Source organism: Hypanus sabinus, chromosome 27, assembly GCF_030144855.1.
Source record: "Hypanus sabinus isolate sHypSab1 chromosome 27, sHypSab1.hap1, whole genome shotgun sequence".
NCBI lineage: Eukaryota > Metazoa > Chordata > Chondrichthyes > Myliobatiformes > Dasyatidae > Hypanus > Hypanus sabinus.
In genome coordinates this window covers 23,505,227-23,526,149 of record NC_082732.1, presented here as the reverse complement: position 1 = coordinate 23,526,149, position 20,923 = coordinate 23,505,227, and the positions used below count along the sequence as shown (strand labels likewise).

The window sequence follows — 20,923 nt, the reverse complement described above, 5'->3', positions numbered from 1 at the left end:
TGGATGATGGTAATTGTTTTCATTTGTATCATTCTTACTATACATCTTTGAAGTATACTGTATCTAAAGGCAGAAGAGTTACAGGTACATGCAAATAAACACCATGAAAGACACTAAGATAGTGGGTTATTGGCAGACAGCTGGGAAACTGCAAAACCACAGTTTGAGTGAGGTCTGGGCGTCAATCCTTGGTGTCCACTATTTACGACCACCCAGGAGAAAGGCGTTGGAGTTGGTGCACTCCACCAGACGCTGTGTGGTGCAGTGTCCAAGCTGGAGCCAGTTAATGTTTGCTCAGCGGAAGACAAGCCGTATTGCTTGACTTCAGACTGCTGCAGCATTCATGGCCTTGGGGATTTGGACTTGTGTGTGTGAGACTGTATTTTACAGCTACCTTATATGTGCCTTGAGCTGTGTATGACTGTTTTGCACGTTGGTCCTGGAGTAACCCTTGATCTAAAAACACAAGAAATTTAAAGAACGATTCAAGTTGAAGCCAATTGCGGGAATTTTAAGATGCTAAAAAAAACTGTAGACTTGTTTTTGGCGTGGTAGGCTACATTAATCACGATTATCAGGCGGTGTAAATCTCGAATTACGGGGAAATCCTGCAAAGTTGTTTGGGGGTGTGATGATGCAATGAAGCAGTTTCCGTCCTGTACCTCACCATGATGGCGCGTTATTGTGACATTGAGTACATGTCGTAAGCGCCAGTTTGCGGCGGTGTGGCGTTTTTCCGACCGTTTTGCGACGGCAAACTGCGGCGGCGCGGTCAGACAGCGCGGTGCTGGAGTGTGCTGAGGATCTGGGAAGGTGTGATCCAAGCCTCGTTTTCTGGCCGTTGCTGGGCCTCGGCTGTCGGTTCGGTGCTGGGCCTCGCTGCGGAGAGCGGATCGGGCGCCGCGTCTCGGGGCTGCTGCCGGCTGTCGCCATGTTACTCACCGTGTACTGTGTGCGGCGCGACCTGAGTGAGATCACCTTCACTCTGCAGGTGGACGGCAGCCTGGAGCTGGAGACCTTCCGGGCGCTCTGTGAAATGGAGAGTAACATCCCCGCTGCCGAGAGCCAGGTGAGAGCAGGAGAGGCCTTCACAAAGTGGAAGACCCAGGCTTTCCCATATCCTGTTTGCCACACCCGGCCACTTATCCCGTTGGAGAGTCCCGGCCCGGAAGACCGAATGTTTATTTCTCTCCATAGATCGGCTGAGTTCCGCCAGTTTTTAATGGGTTGGCCTGGATTTCCAGCATCTGCAGAATCTCTTTGTGCTAATAGCTATGTATCCTTCCTGACACCCTACTGAACGATGTCGGTGATTACACCCGCCCTGACCTCGTAAACACGTAGCTCCAACTCTGTAAAGAACGATATCTATAAGCAAATAAATATATATCGGTAGGGAAAGCACCAATTGACCCCGTCTAAGGGTCTGAACACAGTTATGTAATGGAGTTCCGGAGCTATAAACTGCAGTATAAACTCCGATTCTGCTTTAGTTTCAAATGATGTGTCCGTTTTGACCCGCAGGGTGTATCTTGGCGCCCACTGCTGTGTAAATACTACTGCACTTCCGCTATATAGTAATTATATTTAATACAATTTTATGGGTTTTAATACCATTTAATACCATTTTATGGGTCATCATTATATATGCATATGAGTGCAGAGAGTGTGGATACACAAACTCTGTAGTTGTAAGTACATCTACATTCACGAATACATACGCAGAAACCCAGATACACTGTACACAACAGTGCTATATATACAACAGTTTTGCTATTTCTGGCTGTAATACTGGCAACGTTACTCTTGCAACCGCCACTCACTCCCTGGGGCAACATCCAATAGCAATCGGCTGCAGGCTGAGCTACTATTGCACCTGTTTCTGCACATCCTGCATGGTGCATTTTGAAACAACAAAATGAAAGAAAACCATTCTGACTCTTAATTGACCTGAGGTTTTGCTGACTAATGTAGCTTGCATGTGAAATAAGAGCATGAGTATAGGCTGTTTGGTAAGATCTTGGCTAATTTGAACCTTGGCCTCAGCTGTACTTCGTCACCATAATCCCCGATTCCCTTTTCCACCAAAAGTCTTGAATACAGTAAATGACCTGGTCTCCAAATCTCCCCGGAGTAAAAAATCCCGAAGAACCACAGTCTTCAAAGGGAAATTCCCCTGCTATATCATTTATTAAATTATTAAATAACTTGTGTAAAAAAGGAAATCCTTTATTTGAAACTGTGCCCCCTACTGGTGGATTCTCCAACAAGCAGAAACATAGTTTCAACTTCTACTCTTAAATCACAGCTAAAATCTTAGAAAGCAAAATGCTGGAAATGTTTAGCAGTTGTAGAGCAAGGTGCTTGGAGAAGTGGAAAATAGAAACATTTTAAGCCATAGAGAAAAAGGGGTGGTGAAGTAAATAAAGGGAATGATCTGTTTTAGTGTGGAAACCACAGGCTGAACAATCTATAGTGGCGGCTCTGACTTACTGGGGAGTGCAGTCTTCATCTTGGGCCCTTAGCTCCCAGTGAAGCATCGACCATTGATGACCTCCTGTCACCATCGCCCAAAGTCGATGGTCTGGTTGGAATTTATCGATGTTTCTGTAATCCATTGTATCCAAGGGATTGGCCTATATAGGTTCACCAGAGACATGTTGGCCAGCATTACCCATTTCCACCTTTTATGACGGGGGTGTAAGGTTAGACTTTGAGAGGTGGGGGAGGGGAGGTGAACACTTGTTAATTAATATTGCCCCAACCGGAAGAGATGTAAATAGAAGGGGGACCGGGGTGGGGGGTAGGGGAGGTGTTGGTCAAGGGCCAGTTAGATCCAAAATGGAATGGCTATTCTAGTTTAAAGTTCCAGTTTAATCTAAAATTGCTGAATTCCATGTTATGTCCTGATTACTATAACTTTCCCATAGGTTTATTTCTGTAAGATCACCTCTCATTCTAAATGAAGCATAACTTCAACCTTTGGAATATTTCTTTGGAAGATACCCAAACTCATCTCAGGAATCAACCTTAACTGAATTGTCACTGTTTCACATATATTCCTCCTTAATCTGTAGTCCAAAACTGCACAGTAAACTGCAGCATCTCGTATTAAGCAAGAGCTCGGTCCTCTTCCATTAAAGGTTAACAGCTTGTTTGTCTTCCTAATTACTAGTATATTGAACGCTAAATTTATGTTTTAAGAACAAGGACACCCAGAGTGCCTCTACAGCCGGTATTCTGTAGTTTCTGTTTAAATAGTACTCTGCTTTTCTAACTTTAAAGTGAATACCTCATGTTTTCCTACTTTACATGACATCTACCAGGTTTTTTGCCCACTCGTTCAGCCAAGCTATTTAGCTTTGCAAAGACAATGTATTCTCACAACCCTTAAGGGATAGACATAGGATTGATGTTTATTCTGGCAGGGGCAACAACAACAAGAGTCATTTGTTTAGGACAGAAACAAAAGTAACATTTTGCACCTCAGAGGTAGTGAGCCTTAACTGAAGCATCTGCAAAACATAAATTAGATCAGGAGTCCAGAACGCTGCACAGTGCTCCGCGCATGGCATGGTCTTGTCAACATCCAGTGCAGCTTGCATTGAGGGGTTAGGGGGTTAGTGGAGGAACATGATACTGGGTTAAAACTTCACCTATAATCTGATTGAATGTAGACAGGCTGAGGACCTGAATAACCTGTTATTTCTTGTCCTTATATTTTATCACATTGTCATCAAATTTGGTTGTGATACTCAGAGTCCATTCATCTCCATTATTAATATGTATGATGAATGGTTGAAGTTTCACTGAATCTTGTAACACCATCTTACTTACATATTTCTGTAATGAAAATGACATAATAATCCTGACTATTTTCTGTTATTTAGCTAATCTTGTTCATGCTAATATACTGTATACCCCCAATAACATGGCCACTTCGAGTTATAAATACCAAGGTTCCTCTTTTCCTCAGTTCTTTCTTGGCTGATACCATTCGTGTGTGTCCTAGCCTTATGAGCCCTCACAAATGCACTACATCACATTCATCGGGATTCCATTTGTCATTTCTCATCTTAACAACTTTAGATTTTGGGGATTTATTTCTTTGAAGCTTCTATGATATCCAGGTCTAATGTGGCAAAATTTAGTAAATTATACAAATAACTGCAGGAGAATCTTAAATATGCACAGTGAGTTCCTGAAACTTAGCATATTCCAAATTAAAACACAGGTTAAAATAAATAATTGACTTAAGAATTAGAATGCCTAGTTTAAAAAGTTTCATCAGGATAATGCCATTGTACAATTTATAGTGCAGAATGGATAGAACATAGCACATAGAAATCTACAGCACATTACAGGCCCTTCAGCCCACAAAGTTGTGCCGGCCGTGCAACCTACTCTAGAAACTGTCCAGAATTTCCCTAGTGCATAGCCCTCTATTTTTCTAAGCTCCATGTATCTATCTAAGAGGCTCTTGAAAGACCCTATTGTATCCGCTTCCACCACTGCCGCTGGCAGTGCATTCTACGCGCTCACCATTCTCTATGTGAAAAACGTAACCCTGACATCCCCTTGGTACCTATTTCCAAGCACTTTAAAACTATACCCCTCTTGTTAGCCATTTCAGCCCTGGGCAAAAGTCTCTGGGTATCCACACGATTAACATCCCTCACCATTTTATACACCTCTATCAGATCACCTCTCATTCTCTGTCGCTCCAAGGAGAAAAGGCCAAGTTCACTCAACCTATTCTCATAAGTTACACCCTCCAATCCAGGCAGCATCCTTGTAAATCTCCTCTGCACACTCTGTATAGTATCCACATCCTTCCTGTAGTGAGGTGACCAGAATGGAACACAGTACTCAAAGTGGGATCTGATCAAGATCTTACATAGCTGTAGCATTACCTCATGCCACTTGAACTCAATCCCACCGTTGATGAATGCCAACACACAATATGCCTTCTTAACAACACTGTCAACCTGCGCGGCAGCTTTGAGTGTCTGAGATCTCTCAGAACCCCCACGCTGCCAAGAGATACTTATATATGTATATAAAATTATATACCATCAGACTTAATGTTCATTTAGCAAGAGTATTGTCATGACAAGTTGGAAGTCCCTTTAATTCATATTGTACAAAGGAGAGGGTAGAAATTATTAAAATTACAAAAGCTTTTCCTTGAATTTCTAAATACATTCACAGGTTTTTCTTTACCTTCAATATCCTCGTTGGTCAAAGAATGTACACTGTGGTATAGGTTAACAAGTCTGCTAATGGCAGAATCACCAAATGTTAGCTAAATCTGAGTATTGTTTTTGTATTAGATAATCTTTGCAGAGAGGCCATTAACAGAAAATCATCTGACACTGAAAGCATATGGACTGAAAGATGGTGACGTACTGGTGTTGCGACAGTTGGACAGACCACCAGTGCAGCCCAGTCTACCGCTCCCAGGTGTGACAGGTGAGAGATCCTTTAGGAACACTTCACTGGTAATTTTACTTAATGGTGTCCATTTGAATGCCCTCCTCAGATTGTATACTCCAAAAAATATGTAACACAGAGAATTATATGGGTGATTATGTTTTAAAAATAGTTTAGTGTTTAGGGGAGCAGACGATGTCAGTTGCCTCTTTACTTTGTTCCATAGATGATCACTCAGTTGCCAATAGAAGCCTTCTTGGGCTACCAATCCTTGACTAGGGAAAAGAAAACCAGAGAAGTTTCCTTCTGCAAATCACTAAAATATCTAAGCTTGTTTATGGATATTGGGTTGGATTTAGCTGTAGTGTAGTTCCATATTGGAATGCCTTGTGAACATCTTTGCCAGGGCTTAAATAATAGCCGTTAGATCTGGCACGGTTCGTGGAAACCTGGTTTTTGTGAAGTCATGGACTTGTAGAGCTGCTTGACAAAATCTTAAAAGTATTTAAAAGAAAATGTGTTGGAGCATTTCCTTCATTGTTCAAGTGAAGATGCACTCAAAACCATGTCTGTACTAGACTTTTCTTGATCACCAGAGAGTTGTTGGAGATCAACTTAATTACTGTGGGTTAGACATTTTTATATATTCTGTATATGGGTTGGGAAGGGAAAGCCAGTGAGCAAAGTCTGCTGGAAAATACCGCAATTGATGATTTATTGCCATGGTACAGCACATGGAGAATGATTCTGGCTGAACAATGAACATTGTCTCAGAGGAATCCAGCTTTTAACTTGCTGCGTGCCTCTAGTACATTGCTTTACAAAATGCCTTTGCTCTAGCTTGATCACAAGTGGTTTTCTTTTACTGTTTAAGTGGGTTTATGGATCCAAAGTTTTCAGTAATACATACTGTCTTTCAGTGCTGGGATTTGAGCATTGGCTCAAATGGCATTGTACTTTTTAATATTGCTATTTCTGTCTTCTCCCTCCTCTAGGACTTCCCAGGATTGATTTCAGTGGCATCTCAGTGCCTAGATCACTGGGGGTCAGAAATCCAGGGCCTGGAGCAACTAACGAGCACCAACCAGTGCCAACTCCCAGTACCTCTACTGTATCTGCTCCCTCCATGACACCTTCACACAGTTTGGAAAATAATCCAGCGTTACTCCGGGACATGCTTTTGGCCAATCCACATGAGCTTTCACTGTTGAAGGAGAGGAATCCCCCATTGGCTGAGGCACTTCTTAGTGGAGATGTTGGTGAATATGGAAATTCTGTCTTGTTCTCTATAGCATTCCCCCCTTCTCTGTTTGTGTTGCTTCATTTCAATTATTTGGTTCCCTTGCTTGCACTGTTGTTCGTTGGATCGTCTCTTGTGAGAGCTAGAGTCGTACAGCTCGGAACTAAACCATTTGTATCCATGTTGACCATCAAGCAGCTGTTTTCACTAATCTTACACTAATGCCATTTTATTCTCCCCACATTCCCCCAGATTGTACTATGTGCCTGCACAAAAGGAATAAGGTTTTGTGGTCCGTTGCGCATCTTTGGGATGTGGGAGGAAACTGGAATACTGAGAGGAAATCCACAGAGTCACAGAATGAGTGTGCAAATTCCAGATGGGCACCGACGGGCAAAATTGAACCCAGGTCGCTGGAGCTGTGAAGCAGCAGCTCTTATTCGTCCTGTAATCGTGCTGCCCAAAATTGCTCAATGAGTTCGTTCTAGAGTATCTGAATGGATTACACATTCAGCTCTATAACTGGCTTCAAAAAGAATTGAAGTCAGTCAAAGTATTAGGACATTGAATTCAGTATTTAGTATAATCTAAATGTATGCCTAGTTCAAACGAAAATTGCTGCATCAGCTGCGTTGTGGCTCCCTCTGTTTATACTTCCAAGAGTAGTGATTTTGTTTAAATCAAGGTCTGCTTGAGCACTGGAGGTAATATAGAGTTCAGGATGTTTAGGAGCTTATTGGAATGTGCAGTTCAATTTCTGCAGTGAAGACAGTGGTTGAGAAAATAAGTGTAGAGATGAGGATTGTGATATCTTACGTGTTTAATGATGAAAATACACAGTGCCTATGTAGTAAGGAAATGAGGTGGATGTGGCATTACCATCTTTCTCATGGAATATGAGGAAATGAAAAGATATTTTGCATTTTCTGTTTTCGTGATTAATTCATTAACATCAAGATTTAAACTTTTAACCAACAAGGAAGAGAATTGCCTTGCCTTAGTGGCAGCACACCAGCATCTGAATCAGGATGTCCAGGCCCTGCTCTAGAGACCCAGGCACACAACCTAGATTGAAACCTCAGTGCAGTTCTGAAGGAATTTTGGAGGCCTTGCCTTTTACTTAGGTGCTAAATGAAGCTCAAGGTTTTGTCCTCAAGTGAAAAGGTCCAATGGCACTATTGATGGTAACCCAGGTAATATTTATCCCTAAATAAACAATGCTAAAATAGATTCCCTTTGTTGTAGGCAGAAATTCGCTACGTCCTTATTTGATACTTATTTTGTTGCATGATACTAACTTGACTTTAAAATATTTTGATGCATCGCACAATGAAAGGTACAATGTAAATGCAAGCTTTTTCTTTTATGTTCATGATGGGCACAGTGGGCACAAGAAATGTCACTGTGGGTCACAGATGCTCAATTGAATGAGTGGCATTCAATTACACAGGTCAGCTATGTTAAAACTGATAGTGGCAGAGCATTCTCCGCACTTTCATTAAAAGCTGCAGGAAGTTACCATGATAATCAATATTGAGTAAAGTGCCTGATTGTATGGCTATGCTAATAATGGCTCATTCCACGTTTCTGTATAATGTGGTATCTGAACAGCTAAACAATCCCTTCAGTTTTGTTTGCCTTTTCTCTCCATAGATAAGTTTACAAGAGTGCTTCGAGAGCAGCAGTCGGAACGTGCCCGCCGTGAACAGGAAAGAATCCGACTTCTTAATGCTGACCCCTTTGATCTGGAGGCACAGGCTAAAATTGAGGAAGACATCAGGTACATTTGTGCTTGAGCTTTTGAGTTTTCCTGCTTAACACTCTCACTAATCCATTGTATGGAGCAGCTCAAGACAATTTGGCCATGGTAACGTGTTCTTATACTGCAAGATTCTATTTAGTTTGGTCAGGTGGTATTGAAGCTACTTAGTAGTACTCATAAAATGTTACTATTGTCGAAAGTAACGTAGATGTGAAGATCAACCTGATTTATCAGCATAGCATTCTATTAAGTCATTGATCTCTGATGACCTTTGCTATAGTGAATTCTATTCAATGATTGGCTGGACGTGGCCTTTAGCTCTAGTATTAGGTATACCACTCCCTTGGTCTGTTGTCATTGTAAAGGTACCTTTGTATTCCAGGCAGCAGAACATTGAGGAGAACATGACAATTGCAATGGAAGAATCGCCAGAGAGCTTTGGTCAGGTGGTAATGCTCTACATCAATTGTAAGGTTAATGGGAATCCAGTTAAGGCATTTGTAGATTCAGGTAAGTTCGCATCTAATTAGGCTACTTGTAAGAGTTTAAGGTAGTTTGTTGCAATGATTGTAATTCAGTAAAACTCTGTTAATCTGGTACGCTTGGGTCTTTGGTGGTGCCGGAGCAGGAGATTTCCTGGAGTTTTGAATGTTATTTTATTAGTACTCCCAACAAAGTTCAAAGTACATTTATTATCGAAGTATGTATACATTATACAACCTTGAGATTCATCTCCTTACAGGCAGCCACTAAACAAAATAAAACCCAAAAGAACCGGTAACAAAGAAGACAGTCAAACACCAATGTGCAGAGAGAAAGCACGCTTTTAAGTCACTTTATTTTTAGATGATACTTAATGGAATAATGAATTTTCTAGTGAACTCAGAGGGGCTCTGTTTCCTTGTGTTCCTTTCAATCTCAGTTAGTTTCCAGGGAGCATGGGAAATTGAACTAGGTGAGTTTAAAAGGAGTGAGGGAAACAGAACAACACGAACTTCAAAGGTGAGCAGGAAACAAATGAACATGAGAATTGGGGCCAGGAGGTGTCAAAGGCTGGGAACTGTGGCCACAGTGCGTGAAGGGTAGTGTGGGAACCAGGGCCTTGTGAATGGAAAGGAGATGGGAACACCCATTAACCATGCTGTGTTAACAGGAGAGCAGGGGCCAGCATCCAGTGAGGCAATGCCAAGTGATCCAGATTTCAAAATAATATACTCACAGATTATTAATGTTTTACGGCAATTATAAAATTCTTAGTGGAACATGGTATATGGGGGGGTGGGGGGGGGTCAAAGAAAGTACAGGTATCCCCTGCTATCTCAAGGTAGCGCATTCCTATGAACCCGTTTGTAAGCTGAAATGGTGTAAAGCGAAGAAGCAATTACCATTAATTTATATGGGAAAAATTTTTGAGCTTTCCCAGACCCAAAAAATAACATCAAATCAAATAACACATAAAACCTAAAATGACACTAACATATAGTAAAAGCAGGAATGATATGATAAATATACACCCTATATAAAGTAGAAATATTGTATGTACAGTGTAGTTTCACTTATAAAAATTGGGAAGACTGAGCCAAAATCGATTTGGAGAAGAAAAATCAGCACGTACACACCTACGCACGTACATGCATGAGTACACAACTGCCTGCACAAGGCTTCACGGTTATGGTAGTCTTTCTCGAGGTAAACACATGTATAAAGCGGGCGTCTTTCTTTTGTAAAAGCGAAAATCCTCTTTGCATAGTGAAAACAGGTACTGATGTAGGTCCTTTGTAATAGCGATCTGTCGTAAAGCGAACGTTCGAGAAACGGGGGCCACCTGTACCTAAGGTTATGAAAAACAAAAAACATCCAGTGAGTGGCAGTTCTGTGGGCAAAAGCACCTTGTTGATGAGAGAAGCCAGGGGATGGCCAGACTGGTACAAGCTGACAGGAAGGCAAACCTGGAGGTGGATTGCTACAGTAGGAAAAGACCACAAATATACACTTAATGGCCACTTTATATTTGTGGACTTCTGCTGTAGCAATCCACTTCCAGATTCGCCTTCCTGTCAGCTTGTACCAGTCTGGCCTTCCCCTGGCTTCTCTCGTTTACGAGGTGTTTTCGCCCATGGAACTGCCACTCACTAGATGCTTTTTTTGTTTCTCGCACCATTCTCTGTAAACTCTCGAGACTGTTGAGCGTGAAAGTCCCGGGAGGTCAACAGTTACTGAGATACTCAAATCACCCCATCTGGCACCAACAACCACTCCACGGTTAAAGTAACTTAGATCACATTTCTTACCCATTCTGATGTTTGGTCTGAACAACAATTGAACCTCTTGACCTCATCTGCATGCTTTTATGCATTGAGCAGGTGTACATAATAAAATGAGTGTAAAATTGAATAATCAAAGTTGTATGAAAGCCTTTCATCTGACATCATGGTAAGAGAAGTCAGCAGATTGGTTCAAAGTTGCTCTTCTTTTACTGTCTTCCACCTGTAGTTATTTTCTAAGCTGAGCATTGACTGTATACTTGATTTTTTTGTCTCTATATTATTAATATAAACATGAATACATAATCACAGTTTATCGTTACATATCACAGCTGTACTTTGCATAAATCTTGTAGGTGAAGTTATTTTCACCTTCACTTATCTCAAGGCAAGACACGGAAATGATTGAAATACTTGTAATCTGATAGCAGAGCATGAGCCAGGTGTGTTGCTAAATGTATTTCATGGCTGATATAGGAGCACAGATGACGATCATGAGCCAGGCATGTGCGGAGAGATGCAACATTATGCGCTTGGTTGACAGGCGATGGGCAGGGATCGCCAAAGGTGTTGGAACACAAAAAATTATTGGCAGAGTCCACTTAGGTGAGTAGTTATGCCATAACTGTCATTCATTCTGAGGTTGTGAGCAGAAATACATTGTATATCACTTTCTATAATTAAAAAAAAAGTATAAAATGATACAAGCCTGAAGTAGGTAAATGGAATTAGCATTGATAAACTTACTGGTTAGCATGGATGGTGTGCCAAAAAGGCCCATTCTGTGATTCCATGATAACAATTGCTTCATGAAGAAAGTAAAAGGATGTAGTGGGTGTCTTTGTACATCATTCCACAGAACTGGCAGCGATGGATGCAGTGTAATCGTAGCAGTGTTTTCTACTTCACTTTCATTTATTTTGAAGATACTGAGAAGTGGAGGGTTTAACCAATGTAGAACAGAACCCCAATAATTCTGCACCCTTTGGGACCTGGGTGGAATTGGGCTGTCAGGTTTCCTTGACTATTGGGTATCTAGACAAGCAGAATCTAGTCACGTGCTCAAGTACTGTGACGTATTGCTTGCAGCAGCATCACAGGCATGTAGATTCAAATGAAATATATACATTGTACAAGAGAATGAAGAGAAGGACAAAGACTATGCAAAAGGTGGTCCAAGGTGTTTTGTTGCTGTGGTAGGATTAGGGTTATGTAGGTTTGTTCAAGACCTGATGGTTGTAGAAAAGTTGCTGTTCCTGAACCTGGTGATGTTAGACTTCAAGCTCTGTCCCTCCTGTTGGACGGTGGCAGTGAGAAGAACTCATGGCTTGGGTAGTAGGAATCTTTGATGATAGATGCCACGTTCTTGAGGCAGTGCTTCCTGTAGATGCTGTCATTGGTGGGGAGGGTTATATCCATGATGGAGCTGCCTCGGTCTACTACTTTCTTTGGCTCCTTGTGTTCCTGTGCATTGAAATTGTTGAACCAGACCATGATGCAACCCTAACACAGTCTTAATTCGATCATTTGAAATGTTACATTATAGTAAATTTTCCATTTAACCCAGTAAGTTTCAAGGGAGCGAGGGAACCAGGCCCTACGTGTTTAAAGGGAGTACAGTTAACAGGACCCCAATTATTTCAAAGGGGCACAGGAAAGAGCCCTTGTGAGTTTAAAAGGAGAGTGGGGAGAAAGGACCCCAATTGAAGAGCACACAGGAAATGTGGCTTCGGGATATGGTGAATGTGACCTGGTGCTGAACAACATGATCGCGGATTATTACTGCTTGCTGTTTGAGATCTATGGTGATCTTACGATCCATTTGATTGGTAAAGGTTTTTACTTTTCATTGCTGTGCCATATAATGAAAGAAGGTGATAGAACCCTGCCTAAAAGAAAAGGGGAAAGTTAACAAAAAAAAAGGGCACCATTCTTATGTTATTTTCGACTCATGGTACTGGGGTGTATACAGTTTTGTGGCTGATGTTTGTGATACAGCAGTGTACCCCCAGTTACTTTTACAGAAAAGAGAGGGCACTGTAAGAAAGGATTCCATACTGGTTATCTCGACAAAAGTGCTGAGGGTGGTGGTGGCAGGGTGATAGTATAGTGGGCATAGAGGTGGTCATTGGGATGTTCAGCACTTGCTTTATGGTTAGCCTTCAATTGAACTGTCTTTAATTGAAGTACTGTATTGTTCAGCCCAGATTCAGATTGAAGGTGACTTTCTCCCTTGCTCCTTCTCCCTCCTGGAAGATCAGCCGATGGATATGTTGCTTGGACTCGACATGCTCAAAAGGCATCAGGTAAGAGGCAAGTAATGTTTCCAGATTGGACAGCAGATTGCTTGTGAGAGGAGGTTTTTTGAATGGAGGAGTGGGGGTGGGAATAGTACCGTTCATAATTAGGAGCTGTAATTCCATGAATTGTCAATATTGTTTTTATCGTTCTGGGCTATTTGTCCAATTCTACAACTGGAACTTGTATGTGCATAGTACCTTTGACATTGCAAGGCTCTTATTAGGAGCCTTTATTGAATATATTTTACTTAAAATTCAATGGTTCCAACTGTCTGTGCTGATTTTAAACTCTGATGTGATAAGACAACATTTTCAATGTAAACTACTCCTGAAGGTCTTCCTTTTAGTATTTGAAATAATCAGTTTAATTTCCATTCTTTTAAATTTTGTTCTTTATCCCCTTCTTTTTGCAGTGTTCAATTGATCTGAAGCGCAATGTACTGGTTATAGGCACCACAGGCACAGAGACGCGCTTCTTATCTGAAGCAGAGCTGCCAGACTGTGCCAGGTTGGCATACGGTATGCCACGAGACGATCTCCACCCTGAGGAACTAGCAGATCAAGAGCTGGCTGAAGCACTACACAGATCAGCAGAGGAATCTGGTAAGTTTTCAAAAGAGCACTTAGAACCGATAAGAATTTGTAAGCTTGTTGTCTCCTGATCCAGCCACCCAAATGCATATGTAGGAAATTTCCTGTAGAGGATTTATATGATAGATTGGGTGATGCTCTGGTCTCTTATGATTCTCAATAACAGGAAGGTAAGCAAAAGTTATTAGTTTCTGTTTTTAGCATATCATACACAGAATTTGTGGAATATCTACAGTGTGTTCTGTTATGTTTACAAAGGCAGCTTGCATTGCTTGGGTGCATCTCATTGCTTGTAATACCCATAAAAAGTGGCAGATTTTTGTCTGAGAGTAGCCAATTTAGTATTTGGAGATTAGAACAGAGTTCAGGCCTGCTTTCACCTTTAATCTATGTGTGTGACAAGTTCTGGAGCTACTGGACAGTGATCAAAGAAAGGAATCCTGGCTCATTTCTCCTCCAACACCAAATTTAAGTCACCTTGGACTTCTTAACAATTCTGTTCCAAGTGATTGACTGCTCAGTCTCAGGAAGAGCCTTAAACCATTTATAGTTAAAACCACCTACATTATCTACTAGGAGGAAAGTGGGCCTTCTCGCTCTTAAATTAGTAAGTTTAAAGAGAAATAACACATCAATAATATCACTTATAACAAGACACCAGTTTCTGTAGTCCACTCTTTCTTTGATCAGTCCAACCTCCTTGCCAACTCCATAAGCTGACTACTAATGGCTATTATTATAGTGCATGCTAATGCCAAGTTATGTTTGTATGGAATATTAATCTGTTCGATATCTGTAGTGACCTGTAATTCTGTGTGCATGCTGCATGCTTCAGTTGACTAATCGAGTTTGCTGTTGTGGTTTGGTTTTGTGTTTTTTTTATCCTAACAGGACGCCGGCCTCACTGATGCATGTTGCACTTTTGCTGCCCTTGAAGATGATCACAGTCCAGGTATTTAATGCTCTGTTACTTTTAAGTAACTTAAGAATGTGGTACGATGCCTAAATAGTCAGATAGGAGATCTTGCAGTCAATTAGACATTCAGTTCCAAGAATGTGTTTTCTTATCATGCTCTTTTTGAACTGAAGATGAATAACACACTGCACTAAAAGGGAACTACTGAGTCATGCTTTCCATTTCAGTGGAAGACAAAATACTGAGGTGAGCTGCTCAGAAGTCTTAAATATCCGACAAATTTAGAGCGGCCATCCTTCTCATCAAGTGGGGTTTTGTTTTCTGGAAAAATAAGTAGGACGGTCATTGCTGAAAACTTACTACTATAATATGCAGTTGGATGGAAAGTAAGAAATTACTTTTTCAATCCTGTGCCTTTATTTTGGTAATATGATAAGGAAATATTACTGCAGCTCACCTCAGATATTTGCACCTCCTAGAGGAGCTCAGTGCCTTTAAAGCAGTTTTGATAATTTTGGATCCATTATTTTTTGCTCCATTGCCTATTCCAGATAAGGTTTAGAGTCTTTATTATTGCTTTTTTTTCACTTCCCCTCAGCTGTAGACTTTGCTATCTAAGTAGGAAAAATTCTCAATAATTTCTTCTGTAGTAGAGGCTAATGTAAACTTAGCCAGTTGGTACTCTTTTCTTGTTATAGAGTCAGGGGTGTGTTTTTTGAAATTACTATGTCTGTGGCTTGGATTCAATTTACCTCAGAGATAGGCCAAACTATAAAGAAAATACATTTCTTATTGTGTCTTTTATATTCCTTTTTGGATATTCCGAAGTATTTTATGGCCAGAAGTACTTTTGAAGTATGGTCATTATTACAGTGTATAAAATGAAGCAATCAATGTGCAGGAAGACGAGAAAATCTGCAGATGCTGGAAATCCAAGCAACACACACAAAATTCTGGAGGAAGATAGCAGGCCAGGCAGCCTCTATAGGAAAGAATAAGCACTAGACATTTGGATGGAGACCCTTCATTAGGACTCTCGGCTAAGATGCTGCCTGGCCTGCTGAGTTCCTTCAGCATTTTGTGTGTGTTGCGATCAGTATGCACTTTCTTATTAAACACAGCGTAATAAGCAGATAGTTAGGTTGAATAAAAAACTTAAGTCTGGAAATGGCAGTTAAATCTCCTGAAGATTTTTAAAATACCTTCATGTTTTTTTTACTCTGACCTTGGAGTGTTACTCACTTGAAAGAATTTAACATGGAGTCTAGCACTCCTGCATTTATAGGGTCAGTTTACATTTTTGTGCTCAGATCTCTGGAGTGGGACTTGAACCCACAACCTTCCAGCTGAGAGGTGAGATCATCCTAGCAAATGGCACAAATGATGCTCTTGACAAGTACAATCCTTTTAATTGGCAGATCTGCGTTTTGCAGGTTGAAGCACATACCATCTTTGTGTAGCTGTGTTGTGCTGTCAAGAGCAATGTTTCCACATGTAAACTAAACCCGTAATTCATCTCTATTAGGAAAAAAGTGGTTGTTTGAAGAAAGAAAGCTCCTGCCCCTGGAAGACATTGAAGGAATGCTGGAAGATCCCAGCAAAGAAAGGTGAATGGCAGCCTTTCACAATGACCAAAGAATGTCCCATGGTACTTTATGTAAATGATGATGACAGTCATACCAGGCAACACACACAAAATGCTGGAGGAAATCAGGGGACCAGGCAGCATCTGTAGAAAAAAGTATAATCGACGTTTTGGGGTGAGACCCTTCATCAGGTCTTGGCCCGAAACGTCAATTATTCTCTTTTTCATAGATGCTGCCTGGCCTGCTGAGTTCCTCCAGCATTTTGTGTGTGCTGTTTGGATTTTCAGCATCTGCAGATTTTCTCTTGCTTGTGACAGTCGTACCATATTGGTTAGAAAGAAATATGCTAGCCACTGTGAAGAACGTCTGTTCCTTTTTAAGCAATTCATGGATTATTTTATGTCCATTTGCAAAAGCAGGCTGTGCCTCTTTTTAATGTCTCATTTCAGATAGTGTGCATTAGTCCCTCAGCTGGAGTCACGGAGAGTGCTCCATTCATTTGTGGCATTGTACTCAGCCTCGCTAGCCCCATCATATACTAGCTCAACGATCCCACCTGTTGACTCTTTATAGCCAACTCTACCATTAGATAAGAAAACTATATAGTAGCAGAGGTCTATAATTTGTACTTCATAACTGTGACCTTGCACCCTCTTTTCCTACTGCTTTTGTTTACTTTCCTGTTTCTTTTCTACCTTTTTATATCCTGTGCATTACTGTAAGGTCACTTTTTAAGTTTGTAGGTAGGTGTCTGGCTTCTGTAATTTTACGTTGTTCTTCCCTGTGACAGTGAGATTTGAGCTTTTCTTCACCTCATCATCTCCACAGCATCAGCTGTCGCAAGCAGCATCAGGAAGCCTTAAAACTCAGCTTCTTGATAATATACCTGCATATATTCCAGTGAACGTTTTGATTTTCTTTTTTAGCCTTTCTATGTCTTATTCACAAACTAGTCTGAATTCTCCTTAACTTTGCCAGCTACCTTTGTAGTCTTCTTAGAAGCAAAAAAGAAAAGGGAGTCATTTGTTCTACTATTTGGTGAAGTTGCTTGCCAACTTCAAGTGACTGTGACTTGAGTTTGTAAATGCTTTTGAACTTCCCTGTTACATTCTCCTGATCAATGAAGAGAGTAGGTTGTCATTATTTTTAAGTTATGAGCTTGATAGTGATTAAAATTAAGCTATTTATGAAAGGATTATATTGGGGTTTATCTAAAGGAATCCATAAAATTGATCATTAATTTTGGCAAACCATCACTGGATATACATTGTAGAGAAACAAGAGTTCACCAGGAAATAATATTGGAAATGTTGAGAAATTTGGCGGTAAGCTGTTTTCAGATGTGGTGTATATGTAGTTGTAATTCTGGATTCCATTTTCTGTGTTTGTTTTAGGAAAAGAAAATGGCAAAACTACCTCATTGAAGAGCCCTTCATTACCAGCACCTCATCAACTACATCTTCCTCTTCCTATTACAAGTGACCTATCACAACTTCCCCAACCCCAAAATCAGTTGGACCGCTCTTTATCAGTTCCTGCTAGCCTTCCCTCACAAAACCAGATGAAACTTGAATTTTCAGATGCAAAAAGTGTTCAGATCCCTGAGTGCTTGGAAACCGAGGCAGAAAACCAGAAGCCTTTACAATCGTTGGATTATCTGTTGACTCCTCTGTCTCCAGATAGTCTGTCTGCTTCTTCTCAGGCATCATTAGGAGAAAAGCACATACCACAACACAAAAACACTTATGGTAGTCCACAGAATATCCTGAAGCATCCAAGTTCAGATGCTGGCAATGAATTTCTGCCAAAACGTATATTGACAGACATGAGTTCACACACAGCTGGCATGGAAGCGTATGATGCACAGGAAGACCATACTCTTCAAGGTGTAAGAGTAAAAACTCAGCTGGAAAACCTAAACAAAGAAAAAATGGATTTGGTGGAGCCACTAGTAACAAAAGCTGAAGAGTGTTCTCAATCAGTACAACCAAATACTGATTCTGTGCTTGATATGATTGTGGATAACAGATCAACCCAAGCACCCTCAACTAGCGGCTCCCCTGATATTAATGAAGTGCAGCAGCCCGGTGAAATTGGAAAGGAAATTGATGATCCAGATACCAATCTGCAGCACATCACTGTACCATCTGAAATAGACCTCAGAATAGATGATCCGTGTAGTTGTCAGAAGAAAACTGAGATTGGTGGAAGACCATCAAATGATGCTTCAATTGGGAACAGTGAGACTTGTGATGCTGGAATGATGTGCTGTACAGAGCAGCAGGTAGAGAATGTGACAGCAACAAATTCAAACATCCATAACCAGGATGAGAAAGCCCTTATTTCTGAAAAGGAACTTGAAAAAAACTGTCCAAACTTCTGTCCACTTGAGGTGGATAGACCTGCTGAGTTTACAAATGATGACACAGGAGAACGGTCTGAAGTTGTTTTTGATGTTGGTAAAAAGCAAGAAGAGATACATTTGTTTACTGAGATTGAAGTGTCTTCCTATCAGCAGCATCAGACTTCAGAATCCAGTCAGAACGATTCACACCTATCCCCTGTGGCCACTTTATTCGAATTGCATCGTGAATTGGTTTCTTCTTGTCAGGAAACTTCCTTGCAGGTGTCAGCCAAATTAGACAAACATAATCAGCCAGTCACAACAAATCAGGAAGAAAACTTTCAGCATATGGAGGTCTGTAATGAGTGCTCAGAGAATGATGCCTTAAATGAGGTATGTCTTAATGCAGAACTGGTACCTGAAATGCAAAAGGAGCCAGAGTTGACAGCTGAATCTGAAATTTCTTCTAAAAGAGACATACCCATCCACATGACACATGATGAATCTGAGGAAATTTTGACACAGGAAACAAAAGACATGGATGGGGATTTCATTCTTGTGTCGAAACATTTAACTAATGAAATGGAGGTTTCCCCAAGTGACAAATTACTGGAGACCCAAGAATTATCACTACACAGTATTGAATATGCATCTGACACTGCAGTAGTTAAAACTAGTCAGACATCTCAAAGTACTGAGACACATTTGGTAACACATAGTGTAGATAGTTGTGCAGAGGTTTCAGGTGCTTCAGTGATGTGTGAAGAGACTGTGGAAGCCACCATGGATCAGCCTGAAAGGCATTCTGTGGATAGTCCTGAACTACACTCTTCAGATTTGTCAAACCAGCTTTTCCCAGCAGCAAACATCGAACGAATAAGAACATCAGGATTTAGTCAGCAGGAAGCTGTGGAAGCTCTTGAACGTTGTCATGGAAACACAGATTTGGCTCTTCTGGTTCTTCTCGCAAGAGGAATTGTGGTTCCTACGTGAAGTAGTTCAATATATTACAGTTGCACAATAATAAACTGGTACTGTTTAGACATCTGGGCTGACAAATGTGTGCATCTTTAATTGAAAGAAAGGAAGTTTAAATCAGAGTTCACTTTTTTAGTATTGGGTGTAACTGGTTTTAACGATTGATTATCATCACATACAGCAAAGTTGTTACATTACGGCAGCATTTTCTGTGCCATCCTGGAGTTACTAATCCACTCCACAGGTACCCATAAACCCAAACAACACACCTAGTTAAATATTGTACCTAATGCTACTTAGAATTAAAAATGCCGATGATATTTTTCACTGAATATTCTCAAAGATGGTTTGCAGCAGCAAGAGTGGTGGGCTTAAATCCTTGGGAGATGATATATGCACAAGATTCATGGTGGAATCATGTTAGATTTTAAACTCTGTGCAAGGTCAGAAAATGCCTACATTAGATTTGAGTTTTGGTGTTTGATTTAAGTATAGGGAGAAGTAAAAAAATTCTATCATGTTTCCTCCATAGAAGTTCAATGTACTTTGCCTTCTGAGTACAGAGTTTTTTAGAATTCTTTTACTCTTTTATAGCCTTTATCAAATCTGAGTCAGCAACACCACCTTTGCTGGACACTGGTCTTGTGTAACTGAGGCATATTCAGTATTCACACTTGGCTGAAGTTATATTTTGGATTTTTTTGTTAAGCGCCACTAGTGATGTTGCTGTAATCTTCAATGGGTGCTTATTGCAATCTCTAATCTTTTTTTTAAACCAAATAAAACAAAACTATTGCCAACAATATTGGTTTGTGTGTACTGATGATCATACTTATGAAGATATGTGATAAAGGCTAGAAATTTGAACTGCTGTTTCTTACCTCTGAAAGCTGATTTCAGCTCATGTGCCAATACTAATAGTTAAGCCATTAGCAACAGTGCAAGAAGACGATCTTTATTCCATGCTGGGCATGTACTGTAAATGTCTGAAGCTGTTCAGCTGTCTGCAGTATAATGTTTTCTTTTTAAAAAAAATATTAAAATAAACTTCTTTTGTCATTTGCATTCTTCACATGTTGACCTGTATAAGTGGAACTTATTAACAAGTTACTCCCATTGGTGATGTTCTCTTTTGAGAGCTGGTGCAGTCTAGGTTCTCGACAGGTGTAGACAGGTACTGTTGGATATCAGTTTCCAGACTTTCAGTCTAGCACTGATGAAAGGCAGATGATATACCTTCAAGTCAGAATTGTATGCAACCTGCAGTTGGTGATGTTCCCATATACTTGTTCCCTTGTCCTCCTTGATGGTGTAGGTCACATGCTTGAGATGTGTTAGAATGTAGAACAGTACAGCACAGGAACAGGCCCTTCAGCCCACAAAGTTGTTTCAAACCAGCTAAAAAGCAATTTTTTAAAAACTCCAAAAAAAAAACGAATCCCTCCTACCTACACCATGTCCATATCCCTCCATCTACCTCACATTCATGTGCTTATCTAAATGTCTCTT

General features: G+C 40.6%; 1 protein-coding gene across 5 annotated transcripts; it reads left to right on the top strand.

Annotated features, from left to right (window-relative positions):
- Positions 1–742: 742 nt before the first annotated feature.
- On the top strand, positions 743–20,466 carry ddi2 (DNA-damage inducible protein 2). Of its 5 annotated transcripts, XR_009508201.1 has the most exons (11): positions 743–1,069; positions 5,334–5,472; positions 6,429–6,692; positions 8,327–8,453; positions 8,818–8,945; positions 11,177–11,305; positions 12,902–13,005; positions 13,413–13,602; positions 14,482–14,542; positions 16,032–16,113; positions 17,487–17,540. XR_009508201.1 is itself a non-coding variant. In XM_059951956.1 (10 exons), the coding sequence occupies exons 1-9, from the start codon at positions 932–934 to the stop codon at positions 14,496–14,498; spliced, it is 1,236 nt and encodes a 411-aa protein (XP_059807939.1). In that variant the 5' UTR covers positions 743–931; the 3' UTR covers positions 14,499–14,542; positions 17,487–17,624. The 5 variants fall into 5 exon arrangements, 4 of the variants coding, with proteins under 4 accessions (XP_059807939.1, XP_059807941.1, XP_059807937.1 ...); XM_059951956.1 differs by lacking the exon at positions 16,032–16,113 and having other exon boundaries at positions 17,487–17,624; XM_059951958.1 differs by lacking the exon at positions 17,487–17,540 and having other exon boundaries at positions 16,032–16,114.
- Positions 20,467–20,923: the final 457 nt, after the last annotated feature.